Raw genomic sequence first — 21164 nt, forward strand, 5'->3', positions numbered from 1 at the left:
TAAATATTAGTAAATAATGAGTATGTGTGTCCAATCAGTTAGAAATTTGTAATTTTAATTGTTAGGATTTGTTTGCTTTCGCAATTAGGACTTATCATTCGTAGGGATTTAAACCTACTTGTCAGAAAAGGGGAAGTAAACTTACAACTAACTTAATTACTAACTTCTTGGCTATAAAGAGAGCTTATCGTAGCAATTGAGGATTGCAACGATTTTTGTCGAAAATTGTTAATAATTTTATTTGACATAGCTTCTAATGGTTCAACACCAGTAAGTCTATGTAATTCGAGTGTACCAAACCAAGGAGGGCGCTTCAAAATCATTTCCAGAATTTTATTCTGAATCCTTGGGAGCGTTTTCTTCCTTGTTGAACAGCAACTTGACCAGATCGGTACAGCATAAAGCATTGCTGGTCTAAAAATTTGTTTGTAAATCAAAAATTTGTTCTTTAAACAAAGTTTAGAATTCCTGGTAATGAGAGGATATAAACATCTCGTATATTTGATGCACTTGGCTTGTATACTGTATAATGTGCTCTTTGAAAATAAGTTTTTTATCATAAATTAGTCCCAAGTACTTAACCTTGTAGGACCAACTTAAAATAACCCCATTCATCTTGACAACGTGATTATTGTTTGGCTTGAGTAAAGAAGCCCTAGGCTTACGCGGAAAAATTATCATTTGAGTTTTAGAAGCATTGGGAGAGATTTTCCACTTTTGCAAGTAGGAAGAAAAAATATCTAAACTTTTCTGCAATCGACTGCATATGACACGAAGACATTTTCCTTTTACGGAAATGCTTGTGTCATCGCAGAACAATGACTTTGTACATCCTGGAGGCAAATCAGGAAGATCTGAAGTGAATATGTTATACAGGACTGGACCCAAGACTGAACCTTGAGGTACACCTGCTCTGACAGGAAATCTATCAGATTTTGAATTCTGATAGACAACCTGCAGAGTTCGATCAGTAAGATAATTTTTTAAAATTTTGATTAGGAAAATTGGAAAATTAAAAGTTTGCAATTTCGCAATCAAACCTTTATGCCAAACACTGTCGAATGCTTTTTCTATGTCTAAAAGAGCAGCTCCAGTGGAATAACCTTCAGATTTGTTAGCTCGTATCATATTAGTAACTCTGAGCAATTGATGAGTTGTGGAATGCCCATGGCGAAATCCAAACTGTTCATTTGCAAAAATTGAATTTTCGTTGATGTGTGACATCATTCTGTTAAGAATAATTCTCTCAAACAGTTTACTTATTGAAGAAAGCAAACTGATTGGTCGATAACTTGAAACTTCAGCTGGGTTCTTATCCGGTTTTAAAATTGGCGTAATTTTTGCATTTTTCCATAATTTAGGAAAATATGCAATTTTGAAGCAGCAATTGAAAATTTTCACTAAAAATTCCATTGTGCTCTCAGGGAGATGTTTGATTAGTATATTAAAGATTCCATCGTCACCAGGTGCTTTCATATTTTTGAAATTTTTTATAATTGATTTAATCTCATTCAAGTTAATTTCAATTATTTCTGCAGGTAAAAAATTCTGGGAAGAAATTAAATTGACAAGTGACTTCATTATCAATTGGATTCACAAAATTCAAATTTGAGTTATGGACACTCTCAAAATGCTGAGCAAGTCTTTGAGCCCTTTGTTCATTGGATACAAGAAAACGTTCACCATCTTTTAAAACTGGAATAGGCTTTGAAGGTTTCTTAAGAATCTTCGACAGCTTCCAGAAGGGTTTTGAATATGGTTTCAATTTTTGAGTTTTTGTGAATCACCTTTAAAATAATTTTTGTGCTCGCGTGTGCATTGAAATGGTAAATATGCTGCGGCAATAAATAAAATCCCAAGCTTAGTTTGAACTTCAATTCCCAAAGTTTCAATAACTTTCGTCTCAAGATGGGGAAGAGCACGATGTTTGATTTGGCGATGAATAACAATTACAACTCCACCGCCGGAACCCTGAATCCTATCATATCTATGAACCACGTAATTGGGATCATATTTTAATTTAATGTTAGGTTTCAAAAATGTTTCAGTAATAATTGCAATATGCACATTATTTACTGTTAAAAAATTAAAAAGCTCATTCTCATTGGCCTTCAATGAGCGAGCATTCCAATTTAATATTATAATTGTTTTATTTAAAATCATTGCTAAATTTTAAATTAGAAACAATTTAATAGTAAAATTTGTGCCTATTTGAATGGCTTCAAACATTGATTTTGCCTGCAACATGGCGTTCATAAGATCGAACATTGCCTGTTGCAAAAAAGAAAGTTTACCTGCCGTAATAGGCCCCAGGCAGTTGACATTAGAAAAAATATTTTCGGCAGCAATATTAGCTGGAGTAATAGGTGTACAATTATTTTCTAGCGTGTTTTGCTTACCCATATTAACGGTCATTTTCGAACTACCAACACTAGGCGGTATAATGTTCGAACTACCTGTAACCTGTGCATAAGTTAAACGGGTGTGCAAAGGAGTAGGCAAACTATGCGTCACTGGTACGCCTAGAGTATTTTGTTTTGAATTTTGTTTACCTTGCCTTGCCTTAACAATTGCTAAACGGGCTGGGCATTGATAAAAATTCGACATATGGTTGCCGTTACAATTCGCATATTAAATTCAGCATTCAGCATTCAGCATTCAGCGCATATTAAATTCAGAAGCAATAGTTACCACAATAGGTGGAACTTTCTCCTTTTTTACAGAAATTTCACTTTGAATAGTTTTACTTTCGAACATTTCAATTTCGCCGGCTTCTTGCTCAGGCAGAATATCATATAAATTTTCACTACATAAGCTAGTTGTAGAAAGAGATGCCTCTCTTTTCCTCCCCGTAGCGATGCGTGGTTTCTTTTTTCGTCCTGCCATTTCAGGTGATACGAAAAAAGTTCAAAAATAATATCAAATTGCAAGTATTGAGAAAGAAAGAAATAGGTAGTCTTGAGAAAGACTGATGTAAGTTAACTTCCAGGTAATCTTTAAAAGACACACTGACAAAACACAAACTTTTAAGCTATAGGCAGTCAAAGACCAGTCCACAAGCAACCGAAAATACGTCTGATCTGTCGGGCAGCTCAAGACGCACTGAGTATGTCCTACTATATATTTTTGATTTCGTCCCACTATGCGCCGCCAGGTTTTCGCGTTAGTCCTCTCCGTAGGTATTTAAGAAAGTCACATGTTTTTTTTTCACCATATAGGTTAAGGAACGGCTTAAGCAGTAGCGCCTATTCTAATCAGTCGACGAAAACAGGCTTCAAACTGCTGAATTTTGGTCAATATCGACAATTTCAATAATGGAAACGAAAACTTTGATTGTCTAGCTGTCTTACGAATATAAGAAATACCGTTATTCACAAAGATATCTGTGCACAAACAATAATCGGAGCAAATCGACCTTTATTGCAGCCATCCAGGAGCCACTTCGGCTGTTGAAAAAAAAAGGATAGGAAATATATAGAGAAACACTGTTATGCAAAGTTGAAAATAAAAAGTTTTTTTTTTGCTTTTGGCACCATGAAAAACCGAGAGGCCAACTTTGAAGAAACTGATGTTTTTGGTTTTATTTGGAAGTTCTTGTTTATAGGAAAAAAAATTTTCACAAGAATTTAGTTGCTGAACCAAGTTAATACGGCAAGGGGGTGTGATTCGTACAATCAACTTTATATATAAACCTTTTAATTTTTGATCGATTTTGCGTTTTTCCACCTATTTCTGATGATTGTCTCACTGCATTTGGATCCATTCGTCCATCCGGGAGCACGTCAAACAATAGCAGCAGACTTAATACTTCTGCGTGAAAGTAATGCTTTCTAAGAAGCAAATTGCAACCCAGGAATAAAGATACAAGTAGGTAGGTAATTCTATCCTTCTTATGTTTCACAATCACAAAAGTTACGATTCGTTCGCATCATAAGTTGAAATTCGAGCCTTCTCCAGTGTTGGATTTGATTGCGAGTCATTGCTTCAGAGCAGTTCAAGCAAACAGACACTGGAAATTTACTTGCACAAAGAAAACAAACATCACATCACTTCATTGACGCATCATATCTCTAACGAATCGTTTGATATCGGAGAGAATACTTTCTCAAAAATAATTTTTGTTTGATATTAGGCGTAAAACAGAGAATAACACAAAGGCGTCGTTTTCGTTGAATTCATGTTTGCTTCTGCTTCGATAACTTGGCTAAAGAAAGGCGCAATTTGCGTCAAATGTTTCAGATTTCGAGGGAAGATTCCACACATGCATCAAGAGCCTTGGATATTATAAAGCAATACTTTTCTTCGATTACTCTGGTCGACAAAATGAAAAGTGCATTCCAAATGCTCAAACCGGAAAAAATTAAAGATTATAGCTATTTAACCATTCCTATGAATTTTGGTGTCCCTAACCATTACCAAAACGTCTCAACTTACGAGAGAATGTCGTATAGAAATTGCTCGCCGGGTTCGTCGCTTTAACGTTATATTTGCGAGAAAACTCATTTAAGTCTCTGAAAAAAAAATCACAGGAGGGTTGTGTGCAAAGCCACGACCGCAAAGTTGAAGTAGAATACTTTTACAAGACAACCCGGCTGCTTGCATGTCAGTCATTTTGCAATCGAATTTGTTTCGTACCGCTTGTTATGCACAGTATCAACCAATCGTAATAAACATCACACTGCTGTGCAATTGCAACAGCATCAAACCTCAGATGCAGTTTATTAATAACCATTCATTATGCTCTTCCAAATACATTTAGTAGCCTTGAAAAAGGCCGATTGCTGCAATTACAATTTTCATTCAATTTTTGCATAAATGCTTCATGGTCAGATATACCCGCTGCAACTGCTACGCTATTCGTAGCCAAGCCACAGTTGTGGCCGCTATACGCTGCCATTGGTATCCGCTGTCCCTGCATCAGCTGGCCCAGCTGCTATCGATGCTGAGATTCGCTGCAACTAGTGCGCTATTCATTGCTACGCCACAGTTGTGGCCGCTATCCGCTATCGCTGGTATCCACTGCAATGCTACTGCTGCTGCTAAGGGATGACTGCTGTTGTCGCTGTCTAGAACTATTATGAGCGGATTCGGCTGAAACAGGCTCTTATATAGGCCAAATAGCATATTTTCAATTGCAAGGTATATGATTCTGTCGACCGTGCTTGGGAAACAATCATATAACGACCAATCAGAGGTCGAATTTTTCGTTTTGACAAGGCTTGACTATTTTCAATAGTACAATAGTTTGAAGTATGAAATTACAATTATCTTCATTTGGGAAGAATCTTAGAAGATTTTCCAATCTATTGCTGCAAGAACGAAGGAAATCCATCGAATACTAACCGATTTATTAGCATTTGAAATTGGACATATTTTTCACTTTTTTCGGTTTTAGATTTTCATTTCACATCCCTATGTAGCCGAACTTCCTGAGAGAAGTATTCTACTTCAAAAAATGGTAATGGCTAGGGTCACCAAAATTAACGGAAATAGTTGAAAAGATAGCTGTTCATTTGTTTCCCGGTTTGAGCTTTTGGAGTGCACCTGTGTTGACCAGTGTTATTGATAGGTCCATTTCTATTGTCACCTACATTTGATTTTCTTCGTCAAGGAAAACAACTTGTGTAACTATTCGCAATTCATTTATTTTTTTTCGAATAAATTCAAAAAAAAAAAATTGCTCTATTATGCTTTCGTACCCATTCCCTAGAGCAAGTTAGTATGTACTTAAAATGTTATTTCTGTAAATAAGGTAATCGCTCCTATATTCATCTCATCACGCTTTTTTGATCAATTTATCGTCAAATTTTATCAAATTTTTTCAACGTAAAATTTTCAACCACTTGACAAAATCAAGAATCAAATAGATTTACTTTCAAAAATTTGTAGAAATTTGACGGTAAATTGGACAAATGAGAGAAATAAGATGAATATAGGTGCACCTAGCTGTTGAGATGAATAATGGAACGATTACCCTATGTGCTTAGAAGATGACTCACCTTTTGTTATAATATAGGGTAATCGTTCCATTATTCATCTCAACAGCTAGGTGCACCTATATTCATCTTTTTTCTCACATTTGTTCAATTTACCGTCAAATTTCTACAATCTTTTGAAAGTTAATCTATTTGCTTCCCGATTTTGTCAAGTGGTGGTAAATTGTACGTTGAAAATATGGTAAAATTTGACGATAAAAGTGATCAAAAAGGCGTGATGAGATGAATGTAGGTACTGAGATGAATATAGGAGCGACTACCCTATCTTGCAAAAAAAAAATTTGTTTTGTTCATAGGAATTTGTTTCCACAAGAATAGTTATAGGGGATAGTTTCGTACAACTAACTTGATATATAAGACTCGGCCCTCTTGATTTTCGATCGATGTTGCGTTGTACGACCAATTTTATCAATTTTGGTTAAAAATATCAAAAACTTACGATGATCGTCTAACTGCATTCGAATCTATTCGTCATTCCGGAAGCACATCCAACAATAACAACAGGGTTGATATTTCTGCATAAAAGCAATGCTCTCTTAGAAGCGAATTGTATACAGAGGATACGTAGCGCTTAAAAAAAATCCGCGTAAATTTCGAAATCCACGTGAAAAACGCGTATATTCTGAAACCCGCGTGAAAAAGCCTAAATTCTGAAATCCGCGTAAAAAACACTTCATTTGCTAGAGGTTTTAAATCATTTCTGCTAAAAAAAAAGAAAAAAAAATCAACAGCAGTGCTATTTTTACCCGCAAATCGAGCTGAAAATCAAGTTAAAATATAAAAAGGTTAAGGAAAATTAGTGGATTTTCAGTAATTCATAAGACATTCTAAATAAACGATTTCAAAACAAAAAACCATAAAAAACATGCCGCGTAAAAACGACTTTTCTGGGAAACCCACCTTAAAAAACCTAAAAAAGATTCCAAAATCCGCGTAAAAAACCGAAAAAATTTCGAAACTTGCATTAACAAGATGCGTAAAAAACCACGTGATTTTAGCGTACAATGCTTTTCTTTCTATGCTAGCATCACAAAAGTTTTGATTCGTTCGCATCATAAGTTGTAGTTTGAGCCTTCTCCAGTGTTGCATTCGATTACGAATCATTGCTTCGGAGAAGTTCAAGTAAGCAGACACTGGAAATTTACTTGCACAAAGAAAACAAACGTCACATCATTTCATTGACGCATCATATCACTAACGAATCGTTTGATATCGGAGAGAATACTTCCTCAAGAATAATTTTTGTTTGATATTAAGCGTAAAAAGAGAATAACACAGAGGGGGTCCTTTTCGTTGAATTCATGTTTTCTTCTGCTTCGATAACTTTGTTAATGAAAGGCGCAATTTGCGTCGAATGTCTCAGATTTCGAGTGAAGATTCTACACATGCATCAAGATCCTTGGGTTTTATAAAACAATACTTTTCTTCAGTTATTCTTTTTGTTTTGTTCCCATTTTTGTGGAAAATCTTTTCTTAATTGTTTTCTAAGTTACTGTTCAATATTGGTTTACATTTCAGCCAGTTTCAGAACCCGCAAGAAAAGTTCCATAAATTTTGATATCATACTTATTAGAAAGAATGACTAACCAGCGGGGAAAGTACCGACATTGTTTCATTGCCAGTGCCCGCACGCATGGAACGACGGCCAGTTCTCAGTATCATTATAGCAGGACAGTGGGGAGATTTTTTTTGAAAACTTAATGCGTCATGCTGTCTGCTACGCGGTAAACACGGACCAGAAAAAAATCTTGTGTTAATCCAATTAACAGTGAACAAAGCTTATATTGCACATGTTGCGATTTTATTTCCAAAAATCATTATTGTTTCCAATACATTATATTTAAAACATTTAATTTAGCTCTGCAATATTCCGGTTATAATAAATAACATTCGCCAGCTATTACCGATAACCTATCGCTGCTTCGATTTTCACATTACACTCCCAGAAAATATTGCCACCCGACTTGTTCAACACCATCAATTCACATACACCTGAATGTTTTCACTAGGTAAATAACAGTGGTGGGCACCGCTAACCGAAAATTTAGCGACGCTAATCGCTATGTCGCTAACCGGAACATTTAGCTCGATAATCGCTAAACGCTAAACCCACATTAGCGGAACTTTCGCTAATCGCTGATCGCTAACTTTTTAATATGTAAATAGTCATATCGCTATTTCTATTGCTCGTGTTTTGTAAGATTTGGACCACTTTGATCTGTTTTGGTTAAACAAACGAAAACAATTACTTTTTAAAGCTATTTACATTAAGAGGTTTACGAAACGGTATTCTTACTTGATTTTGTATAAACAAGAATAACAAAAGTTATTTAGATTGCATTGAAAATAGATACTCTTAAAAAAGTTTTCATAAAAATTCAATTATTATCTGAATTGAAAAATTAAAACCAAAGTTGTCATAATTTCAAGCGTATTGCAATTTACCAAAGTTCTTGGTGTGCCGAAAATTCAATCTAGACCTTGTGCTTGTTCTTCAAAATGCTTCTGTGGCTTGTACGATAACTGAAACTCCATTCTAGGGTAAAAAACTGACAAAAGTAACTTTCGCAGTAAAGTATGTTCATCTTTCGAAGCAATTTATGTACGCCATCAGCAATTCACAGTTTTCCTAAATATTGCTATTGTCGCTGCTCTACAAAATTTAGCGAATTAGCGATTAGCGTTTCGAAGGCCAAAATTTTAGCGACGCTAACAGTTTCGCTAACCAGCTCAAAAATTAGCGAAATCGCTAACTGAATTTTAGCGTCGCTAATTAGCGAATTAGCGAATTAGCGGAATGGTGCCCACCACTGGTAAATAATTTGCACATAAATGAGTTAAAACAACGCAACATTTCAAAAACAATGCCAATACTCAATTCTAGATGAAAATATGCATGAAGTTTTTGATACTGATATTAATTATTCAAGGCAGCTAACTTCAGTGTAGGTACTCAAAAGTAAGTACATCACTTTTACCTAAAAGTTCTTTCCCACGTAGGGGTGATTGACGTGAAAAATACGCTTAGGTATATGTGTGTAGATGTGTGTTGTTGAAAAAAGTTTCAACTTTAACAACAAAATACAAAATTATACTAACATTATTAAACCAGTTGTAGGTGAAAGAATTGCTTTGTTTTCTGGGAGTCCTTGGACGAAACCGGTACGCGGATCCATGGGCGGTTATATCCCTTACAAAAATAACACACTGTGCAATTCTTATGCGTCTAGACAATATTGTTGAACCACACTACGAAGCAATCACGCTTATCTATAATTCAGCACATCGAAGAAAAAGAACAATTTTTCAAACTTCTTATCTCACATTTGCTATTGCTGTTATTATTTTTTCGTCTGGTAAAAACATCCTACTAGACAGCGCATATCCCAGGATACTTTCTCTCACTTTATTCCCCACTGGGGTAGTTTGCTTCCACACTTTCTACTATATTCCTACAGTACACACTACTTTTTTCTATGACATTTTCAAAACACAACACTGCAAAGGGCCGGCCGATACATACATAGATATTGACCTGTCACGCTAGTACACAAACTTAACAAAATTTGTTCACAATGCTTTTAACAGTTTCAATCTAGAACAAAAAAACCGCTCCTTCCCGACCGGAAGTACGTAATCCACTTGTTGATGAAGGGTTGCTCACATCGGTTTTCGCCGTTATTCGATTAGGGCACACTGTACAAACTCCCTTTTCTGCGGGTCACTATCCACTTTACAGTTTTTCCCTTCTATATCCTGGCTAAACTATCAACAGACAACGGTAAGTGTGACCATCCATTTCTGATCGATCGAATGGCACTGCGCCCGTACCTGCGACCAACCGACAACCGACCGGTTCAACCATCCGACGATAACTGAACTGTTGAAACTGATCTTGGATACTTATCTACGCTAACCGTTGCCCGTAGATAACTGATGTCTGATTGCTCCTGTTTCTCTCAGACAGTGACGGTATTGCTGCCAGGCCACAAGGCGCCTTTTGCCGGCAAAATGAACCAGTTTCCAAGCATATGAGACGAAAAAATCGTCTGTACTGCATGGTTAGTGCCGTGCACTGCCGACTGGATTCCTAGCGGCCGGTAGTGCCGAAGCAACCGGTCCAGCGCGCCAAAACCGTGAGTTACCTTGTTCACCCTAGCGCGCGCTACAGCTGATGGAATGAATTCATTTGAAAATTCACCGTGAAGGATCGTCGGTGAATTTGTTCGCGCAACTGTCAGGATTTAGGCTGTTTGTATTGGATTCTGGGACGTGGGGTAATATAATGCACATAAAAAATGAAAAGCATACAAATAATTATTTTGTCTTCATTTCAATAACAATAGTAAATTAATAAATACAGTAATAAAAACCTAAATAAATCCACCTAGCGGTCAGACCCAGCCTTTCTCATTTAAACTTTTATTTGTAAAAATAGATTTACATGAACGCTTCAATCCAATAAATGTATATTCACTCTTTAGGTTCTAAAATATTGATGTTGTAATCTATACATATAAAAATGTAGTCCGGTCTGTCAGTCTGTTTGATCCATATAGGCTCGAAAACTACCGAACCGATCGACGTGAAAATTTGTATGTAGGGGTTTTTGGTCCCGATAAAGGTTCCTATGATAGTTTGAGACCCCTCCCCCTTCTGGAAAGGAGGGGTCCAATACAAATGAATCTAACATTTCTGCACAACTCAAGAACAAACCAAGCAAATGAAACTGAATTTGGCATGTGGATGTTTTAAAGGGTAATAAATATGTCCATAATGGTTCGACGCCCCTCCCTCTTATGGAAGCACATGTGTCTGCACAAATTTCTGCACATCTCGCGAACTAATCAACTAAATGGAACCATATTTGGCAGGTGAATGTTTTTAGTGGTAACAAATGATACACAGCAGCTGAAATCGACAACGGACCCCATTTTGGATTCTAGGTTGGCGACTTCCGGTTCCTGGGAAACAGCGGAAAATGATCGAATTACACCCAATATGGGTGTTTCTTCAACCAGAATGACGCTCAGAGGCCAGAAATTATTTTAAATACCATTTTGAAATCCAAGATGGCGACTTCCGGTTCGTAAAACACAACAGCCTAAAATAACCAAATACCATCCAATAAGAGTATCTCTGGAACCAGAATGATGCAATAAGCTAACAATTGACCTCAGGCACCATTTTGAATCGCTAAATGGCAACTTATAGGAAACAGTCGAAAATCACCAAATAATACTCAACATGGATATTTCCGTAATCGAGATGATGCATAGAACCCAAACATTGACCCTTGACACCATTTTGAATTTAAGAACGATCACTGTTAGTTTCTGGAAAACAACCAAAATAACTGAATACCTCCCAATGTGGGAATTTCCGGTGTCAGTTTGATGCCAGAAAATCTGCTGAAAATGACAGAATACCACCCAATATGAATATATTCAGAATTAGGGCGCCAAAAGCCAAAAGTCGACGATTTTGTCATTTCGATAAAACCATTCATTTCAAACGATTTGTCTTTTGACTTTGATCATATCCTATGGCCGATTCGTCGTGCATTTGCAGACTTTAAACACATCACAAGGCATCAATGAATTTGGAACGTTCAAATAGTACAAAATCACATTTAAATTATGTTGAGACCACATATATCAATCAAAGCAGGTATAGTTTTAAATAGCCTTTGAATTTCTTTTCTTTCCATAACTTTTGAGCCACATATCAAATTGTTATGAAGTTTGTAATTTGTAAGTTTGAGAGATGACTTGTTCGTATGACACTAGTTATGTTCAAATAAGTCATGTAATCTTTGAGATAATAGACTTCCGTTGTTTTATTAACAATTTAATACATAACGATGGCTTGAGTTCAATTATAATCAAATGAAATGGGAACGTATAGGGCAGCCAAACTTTGAAACCACGTGTTCTGAGATAATGAAGTTTCGTGATTTCCACATTTCTGTACATTACAGACGAAGTTACAGTCCGATTACAGTAAAATTCAATAGGCTATTACGAGGCAGCTAGACTAATTAGTTGACACTAATTTTGTAGAAATGGGGTCAGCCATCACTGAGAAAAGTGAATGAGTTCAAGTTGTCTTCGGAATATGTTCCTTTTCATAGCTAGATTTCACATTTTTAAACATAACAGGCAAAGTAATAGTCTGATTGCAAAACAAATCAATAGGGTCGTATGGGGCAACTAGGCCTTCCATTTGACACTGATTTTACGAAAATCGATTCAGCCATCTCTGAGAAACATGAGTGAGATTAGGTAGTCTTCAAAACACGTTTCTTGTTATAACTTTTGAACCACAAGTTCAATTATTATGAAATTCAAAAGTTAAGGGTATTTCAGGTAGCCCGTTCATTTGAAATCAAATCGGTTTTCAAATCGGTTGTGTAGTTTTCAAATCGGTTGTGTAGTTTTCGAGATAATGATGTTTCATGATTTTTACATTTTGAACCATAACCTCTAAACTAAAAATCCGATTACAACGAAATTTAATAGGGTTTTATGGGACAACGAGACCTTTCATTTGCAATTAATTTCATGGCTGGAAATCGGTCCAGCCATCTCTGAGAAAAGTGAGTGAGAATGAAAATCTGCACATACGCACACATACACACACACACACATACACACACATACACACACACACACATACATACAGAAAATGCTCAACTCGTCGAGCTGAGTCGAGTGATATATGCCATTCGGCCCTTTGGAGCATTTTTATACTTTCGGTTTTGCAAGTGATTGCTATACCTTTCTAGGAGAAAGGCAAAAAATGTAATTCATTGTGTTCAGTTTAGCAGTAACATTGTTCAATATTGTCAATCATTTGTAAAGCCGGTGAGGATTGTTTCAGATCGATTCTCGCGATGCTCTTCAAAATAAAACACTAATAAGTTGTAAGCGATATAAAACGTTTAAGAATATTATATGTAGGGTAAGGAACGGCTATTCTTCAGTCGAAATAAATGGGCCTCAAATTGCTGAATTTTGGTCAAAAACGACAATTTCCATGACCAGAACGAAAACACCGATTTAATAGCTGTCTTACGAATGCATAAAATACCATTAAACACAGAATTTTTTTGAATAAACATCAAACGAAAAAAAAAACTAAAATTGCAGCTATATATGCGCTATTTGGGTGCAGAAGAAAATCTCCTGCAGAACAAATGCAAACTGCTTAAAATAGGTTTGAGGTGATTGGAATGGTGTCTCTCGATAGAAACTTTAACCCATACCCCGCGGGTGATGGCATATGGCACCATCGACATATAAACTTTGATAACAGTTGAACAATTATACTTAAAATTTCTAACAATGAAAATACAGTCATACCTCGACATAAGGCAACCTCGATATTACGTAACTTTTACCTCGATATAACGTAACTTTGAAAATGTATTAAAATTGAAAATAAATGATACAGCAACTGTTTTTGGAGTATAAATTGCTTCAAAAAAATGTTTGTAGTAAGTTTTAAAATTAATGATATTAATGCGAAAATTGTCCAAAATGGGCATAAGAAAGGTTTAAAACCTAAATTAATCCACCTAGCGGTCAGACCCAGCTTTTCTCATTCAAACTTTTATTTGTAAAAATAGATTTACATGAACGCTTCAATCCAATAAATGTATATTCACTCTTAAAAAATATTGATGTTGTAATCTATATGTACATATAAAAATGCAATCCGATCTGTCTGTCTGTCTGATCCATATAGACTCGAAAATTACCGAACCGATCGGCGTGAAAATTTGTATGTAGGGGTTTTTGGTGCCGATAAAGGTTCCCATGATAGTTAGAGACCCCTCCCTTTTCTGGAAGGGAGGGGTCCCATACAAATGAAACATAATTTTCTGCACAACTCAAGAACAAACCAAGCAAATGAAACCGAATTTGGCATGTAGATGTTTTAAGGGGTAAAAAATATGTCCATAATGTTTTGACACCCCTCCTTCTTTTGGAAGGGAGGGATACCATACAAATTGTTAACATAGGGACGTTACTGTGCGATGTCACCACAGGGACGTCGAGTTCCCAGCAAACCGACAACCTTGCCGTCTGACTGTAAGTAAGACGTCCTGTCACTCTGGAGGGCCCTTTTTGAGCTGAGTCATTGGAGAAAGCACACGCGCAACCGATCGACTGAACCGATTGTCCAAATTGTTTAATTAGAAATTGTATTAGTGAATATTTAAAATTGAAGAGAGTATTTAGAATTGTATTATTAAATTGGAGGTAAAATTTCGTGATAGATTATGTATTAAGCTTACTATTTATGCACTTTAAAGGAAGACTTAACCTAACCCAAGTTGGCCAGCCGAGAACAAAGGACTGCAACAAATATAATAGCCACTGAATTGTAAGTTACTTAAAATTAAATTTAGACGAAAAAGCATTACAATTTCTTGTAGATTGAAACAACGCAAAATATAGTTTCGATACCAGTAGCTGCGCCTTTTTAATTCGCTGCGCCAACATCTTTCAATAATTCAACTGCACGTGCCGATGGCAACGTCCGAGAAACGTCTAAAACCAGCGCTAGAGGAGCGGGAAGGTTGCACATCTTGTGACGATCCAGATGCTGACCAGAATTTTGTCCAATGCGATTCTTGTGATCAGTGGTGGCACTTTACATGTGCTGGTGTCACTGACTCTGTTAACGATCGTGCCTGGATCTGTTCTCACTGCAATACAACACCATCAGTGGTCCCCGGTTCGCCCGTCTTGTCATCGGATAACTCTAGTGATAGTGTGCAAAACAATCTCGCCCTGCTGAAGCAACGGCAGCAGCTCGAGCTACAAAGAATGGAGCATCATCTAAAGCAAAAATTTCTGGACGAGCAGTTAGAGGTTATAAACCAAGCTACAAGATATCCTCATCATCGGAGTGAAAATAGAACATTCATTGATTGCGTTGGAAATAATCTGGAGCAAGAAGAAGGCGCATTGGATAACCAACAAATTCCATTAGCAGCAGCTCTGCCCACAGATCAGCACGGTCAACACAATGATACGACAAACAAAGGCGCTACGAGTGGCGAGCAAAAAAAACGACTGTCTGGATCACGTCTGCCAGCCAGCAGGATAGTAGCGTAGTGGATATGGTACACAATCTTGGACGTAAGCTTGATCGCTTACAGCTGCAGTCAGCTCCGTCATCTCAGGCGTTGGACGATATACGTCAGCAGCTTGAACAGTGTAAAGAACGGCTCGGTTTGGATTATACCGGCTTTCAAATAAGTCCAATGCTAAATAAAAACAGGTATGATTTCTAGAATTTTCCCAGTGAACGAAATACAGACTGCCCACAGCCTAGAAACTTAGGCGCGATAAAGAAAAGTAATACGACGGGTGATGGGTTCGCAATGAGTGGTATAGGTAATAATAATTGTTCTAAGAGTGGGTTTTCGGATAAAATGTACAATAAAGCTCTTAGTAAGTCCTCCACGATCCCTTATAATGAAATTTCCGTTAGTGGTAGAGAACAGTATCGCAACGAAGTCCGGTTTTGCGATGTCGAACACAATATTCCGAATGTGCAGCAACAGCAACACGCTCCTTTCGTTAGTCATGAGCAGCAACGCGAAGATTTCGCGCGCTCATCGGATAGAAATAATCATTCTACTCCGCATCAGGGTTGTATAACCAGCAGCGAGAAAATGCAAATCGTATCGGTCCTACGTCACAACAAATAGCCGCGCGGCAATCTTTGGCCCGTGATCTTCCACAATTTGCAGGTGACCCAGCAGAATGGCCAATTTTTATATCCAATTACGAGTACACTACTGCGGCGTGTGGGTACACGCATGGGGAAAATATGTTGCGTTTACAACGGTGCCTTAAGTTCGTAGTCGTTTGGTGCTACCGGCCGCGGTACCGCAGGTTATCGAAGCGCTTCGTAGGAGAAACGGACGACCAGAATTGTTAATAAATGCACTATTGGAAAAGGTGCGAAAAACTCCGGCACCGAAGGCTGATAGACTGGAAGGGCTCATCGAGTACGGCATGGCAGTACAAGCTCTCTGCGACCACATTGAAGCGGCGAGCGAGCATGTTCATTTATCCAATCCTATGCTTCTCCAGGAACTTGTGGGCAAACTTCCAGCGGATCAAAAGCTTATGTGGGCTGCACATAAACGACACCATGGTAACGTGGATCTGAAAACGTTTAGCAATTATATGGACAATGTTGTTAGTGATGCATCCAGTGTGGTGATGCTCGACTCGGAGTCCTTTAGATGCAAGGATAAATTGAAACCGAGAGGATACGTCAATACTCATTCTGGTGCCAGCCTAGAACAGTCAGTAGCAGTGACGAAGCAGGTAGAGTGCAATTTCTGTGGAAAAATCGGTCATCGTTTGCGAGATTATTTGGCGTTTCAAAATTTAAGCGTAGATGAGCGCTGGCGTAAAGTAAGAGCTTTGAATTTATGTCAAAATTGCCTTTTTAATCATGGTCGGCGGTCATGTAGGAGTAAATCGTTGTAATATAGACGGTTGCCAGTATCGTCATCATCCGCTGTTGCATTCCATTCGGCGGACTGCGATCACTAGTGTACCAGCGGAGAGTCACACTCATCAGTATCTCGGTTCGAGTGTATTGTTTAGCATAGTACCCGTTACGCTGTACGGGGGAGCTGGTCAGGTGAATACTTACGCTTTCTTAGACGAAGGGTCCTCGCTAACATTAATGGAAAATGAAATCGCGAAAGAGCTTGGAGTAAGTGGTACCGTGCAGCCACTGTGCCTTCGGTGGACGGGGAATACTTCAAGAGTTGAGGAGAATTCACGGGTTGTCACCGTTTCTATAAGTGGACTGGGTTCACAGAGACGATTTCAGATGTCGAATGTACGTACGGTACCCAGTTTAAACCTCCCCAGCCAAACTTTCCAAAAGGAAAACGCCTTTGAGCGGTTTGACTATCTCCGGCAGCTACCATTACTGAGTTACAAGAACGTTACTCCGAAACTATTGATTGGATTGGAACATATTCACTTAGCTGTTCCACTGAAGGTGAGAGAAGGCAATGGAAACGGGCCTACTGCAGTAAAGACAAGGCTCGGCTGGTGTGTCTATGGACGGCAACAACCCGGGGGGCCAAGTTTATGTAATGTTCACGTTTGTGAGTGTAACCCGGACAGGGATCTGCACGATGCTGTGAAACAATTTTACGATATAGAAGAAGTAGGAGCAGGAAAATTAACTTTGTCTACCAAAGCTGACCAGCGAGCGTTGGACTTGCTTGAGAAGACCACGGTACGCGTTGGGAAACAATTTGAGACCGGTTTAATATGGAAGGATGATTATGTAGAACTACCGGATAGTTATTTGATGGCTCTGCGCAGGTTGGAGTGTTTGGAGAAAAAATTGACACGGGACCCACAACTTAAAGAAAATGTTCACCGTCAAATGCAAGAATTCGTCGAGAAAGGATATATCCATAAAGCGGAGAAAGAGGAGCTTGACACAGCCGATCCCCGTAGAATCTGGTACCTTCCTATTGGAGCAGTAACAAATCCGAAGAAACCGGGAAAAACACGTATAGTGTGGGATGCAGCTGCTAAATGTGAGGGTGTGTCTTTAAATAGCATGCTGCTGAAGGGCCCTCACCAGTTGGTGTCCTTATTGGGAGTTTTATATCGCTTCCGGCAGTTCAAGATTGCGGTGTGTTCAGATGTTAAGGAGATGTTCCTGCAAATATTGATGCGACAGAGTGATAAACATGCGCAGCGAGTTCTTTGGAGAACCGATCCAAAGCAAAAACCCGATATTTTCCTAGTAGATGTGGTAACGTTTGGATCGACCTGTTCGCCAGCGTCAGCCAAATTTGTTAAAAATAAAAACGCCAGAGAGCACAGTGAAAAGTACCCCAGGGCAGCCGAAGGGATACTGAAGAGTACTTATGTAGATGACTATCTAGACAGTTTTGGATCAGAGAAAGAAGCATGTCATGTTGCGCAAGAAGTGCGACAAATTTTCCGAAATGGCGGATTCGAGCTAAGAAACTGGCTCTCGAACAATAACGGCGCATTGAAGCACCTTGGGGAGAAACAAGCTGCTATCAGTAAAAGCCTAGTTATGACTAGCACGAGTTGTGAGCGCGTACTTGGGATGCTATTGAACCCGCTGACAGATGAACTCTCGTTCAGCACCCGTATGAGCGACGAAGTTCGAACGCTTTTGGAAAACAACATTAAGCCAACAATACGTCAAGTTTTACGTTGCGTCATGACGCTCTTTAGGATTGTTGGCAACTTTCCTAATCCATGGAAAGATTCTTGTGCAGGATTTATGGCGTGAGGGAACCGGATTGGATGAGGAGGTTGGTGAAAATCCGTTCAGAGACTGGTGCAGATGGATCAAGATGATCGACTTTATAACGGATGTTCGAATTCCTCGCTGTTATTTTCCTGATGCATCGGTACAAACCTACAATCAGGCTGAACTTCATGTTTTTGTTGATGCGAGTTTTCTCGCGTATGCTTGTGCCTTATATCTGCGAACGACTAATAGCAACGGTACGCCTCAGTGCACGTTAATCGCGGCAAAGGCAAAAGTCGCACCGCTCAAACCCATGACGATACCGAAATTGGAAATACAAGGCTGTGTATTGGGAACCAGATTGGCGAAATTCGTCGAGAGCAACCACTCGGTCACTATTGGCAGGAAAATTTTGTGGACAGATAGCTCAGTCGCCCTTTCGTGGATTCAGGCTGAACCTAGAAACTACAGACAGTTCGTAGCGAATCGGGTTGGCGAAATCCAAGAGTCAACAACCGGTGACGAATGGAGATGGGTCCCCTCTGAATCAAACCCTGCCGACGAAGCTACAAAGTGGGGGACTGGACCATACTTTGGCAATAGTTTATGGTACAATGGACCAGAGTTTTTACGCTGCTCCGAGAATAAATGGCCGCGTGCCGCTGATGACGTTGTTAATACCACCGAAGAAATTAGATCATCCATTCTTTTTCATAAAGCCTGGCAGCCAGTGATTGAATACCGTCGTTTTTCCAAATGGGAGAGGCTTCTGCGGAGTGTCGCCTATGCGCTCCGATTTTTGTATATTTATTTAAAAAAGGGGAAAAGACACGGCCATCTGACGCAGCCGGAACTGGAAGCGGCCGAAATTGAAATATTAAGGCAAGTTCAAATGGAATCTTACCCAGATGAAGTGGCCACTCTGAGAAAAAATCAAAAGCTACCAAAGGATAAACAGGAGCCAATCGAGAAGTCGAGCTTGATTTATCAGCTTAGACCGATGTTAGATGAACAGGGAATACTGCGGCAAAATAGTCGAATTGCGACAGCAAAGCATATAAACCATAACGTACGCTGTCCGATAATTTTACCACGAAAACATTACTGTACAGGACTACTTGTGGAGAAATACCATCGCACCTACCATCACGCGAACGCGGAAACAGTCGTGAACGAAGTGCGTCAATTGTTTGTCATTCCGAAGCTCCGAACGCTGGTAAGAGAAGTTGGACGAAATTGCCAGTGGTGTAAAGTGCGCCGAGCGTAGCCTGCATTTCCGCCAATGGCACCGTTGCCATTTGCCCGCCTGGCTGTATACGACCGACCGTTCAGTTACGTCGGACTGGATTACTTTGGCCCACTGTTGATAAAACAAAACCGTTCTACTGTTAAAAGATGGGTTGCGCTCTTCACGTGCTTAACGGTTCGGGCAGTGCATCTCGAAGTAGCGCACAGTCTTACGACTGCATCGTGTATTTCCTGCATACGTCGTTTCGTTAACCGCCGGGGTTCACCTGTAGAAATACTTAGTGACAATGCTACCAATTTCCATGGGGCTGAACGAATACTCCGTGAGCAAATCAATCGAGAATGTGCGATGATGTTTACTAGCTCTAAAACGAAGTGGAGCTTCATCCCCCTAGTGCACCACATATGGGTGGCGCATGGGAGCGCCTAGTTCGCTCAGTAAAGGAGGCAATGTCAGAAGCATATGTCGAAGGGAAACTGAACGATGAAGAATTGCATACCTTGATCGTAGAGGCAGAGGGCATCGTAAATAGCAGACCACTAACTTACCTACCACTCGATTCCGCGGAATCCGAAGCTCTCACCCCTAATCACTTTTTATTGGGTAGCTCGAGTGGAGCTAAGCAACCGAACAATAACATCAACCACTCAAACAATACTTCTCGCGAGTCGTGGGATCAAATAAAAGGTCAACTGGATTGCTACTGGAAACGTTGGCTAAAGGAATACTTGCCAGTGATCAGGAAACAAACTAAGTGGTTCGAGAACTCTCGACGTGTCGAAGTTGGGGATGTTGTATTGATAGCCGACGAAGGCAAACGGGATGCATGGACACGCGGACGTGTCATTGACGTCATCACTGCACCAGATGGTCACGTTCGCCAGGCTACAGTAAACACTGCGAAAGGAGTTATTAGACGACCTGTATCCAGAATAGCGGTGCTCGACGTAGGAATCGATGGTGCGACCGGTGGACCGCACCCGGGGGAGGATGTTAACACAGGGACGTTACTGTGCGATGTTACCACAGGGACGTCGAGTTCCCAGCAAACCGACAACCTTGCCGTCTGACTGGAGGTAAGACGTCCTGTCACTCTGGAGGGCCCTTTTTGTATTAGTGAATATTTGAAATTGAAGTGAGTATTTAGAATTGTATTATTAAATTGGAGGTAATATTTCGTGATAGAATATGTATTAAGCTTACTATTTATGCACTTTAAAGGAAGACTTAACCTAACCCAAGTTGGCCAGCCGAGAACAAAGGACTGCAACAAATATAATAGCCACTGAATTGTAAGTTACTTAAAATTAAATTTAGACGAAAAAGCATTACAATTTCTTGTAGATTGAAACAACGCAAAATATAGTTTCGATACCAGTAGCTGCGCCTTTTTAATTCGCTGCGCCAACACAAATGAAACACAACTAACTAACCAACTAAATGGAACCAAATTTGGCAGGTGAATGTTTTAGTGGTAAAAAATATGTTCCATAATCGACCTTAGGCAACATATTCGATTGTAAGATAGCAACTTCCGGTTTCTGGAAATCAGCCTAAAATGGACGATTCCCGTTAAATATGAGTCTCTCCGGGACCAGAAAGATGCACAGAAGCTAAAAATTGAT

General features: G+C 39.1%; 2 protein-coding genes across 6 annotated transcripts in view; one reads left to right on the forward strand and one right to left on the reverse strand.

Moving 5' to 3' along the window:
* The window catches only part of LOC129729248 (neuropeptides capa receptor), a 238301-nt gene extending 228259 nt beyond the window's left edge, over positions 1 to 10042 (reverse strand). For 4 of the 5 annotated variants that reach the window (XM_055687757.1, XM_055687753.1, XM_055687755.1 and 1 more), the window contains exon 1: positions 9096 to 10030. The gene's annotated coding sequence lies outside the window, so the exon portion shown is untranslated. Of the gene's footprint in view, positions 1 to 9095 lie in introns of all 5 variants that reach the window. The other variant, XR_008728663.1, reaches the window with a different exon arrangement.
* A 6439-nt stretch (positions 10043 to 16481) lies between these two features.
* Positions 16482 to 19557, forward strand: LOC129729072 (uncharacterized). Its single transcript, XM_055687554.1, has 2 exons — positions 16482 to 18242; positions 18316 to 19557. Exons 1-2 carry the CDS (start codon positions 16482 to 16484, stop codon positions 19555 to 19557), a joined length of 3003 nt encoding a protein of 1000 aa, XP_055543529.1.
* The last annotated feature ends 1607 nt before the right edge of the window (positions 19558 to 21164 follow it).

The sequence above is a fragment of the Wyeomyia smithii genome, chromosome 3 (genome assembly GCF_029784165.1).
Source record: "Wyeomyia smithii strain HCP4-BCI-WySm-NY-G18 chromosome 3, ASM2978416v1, whole genome shotgun sequence".
Classification (NCBI taxonomy): Eukaryota; Metazoa; Arthropoda; class Insecta; order Diptera; family Culicidae; genus Wyeomyia; species Wyeomyia smithii.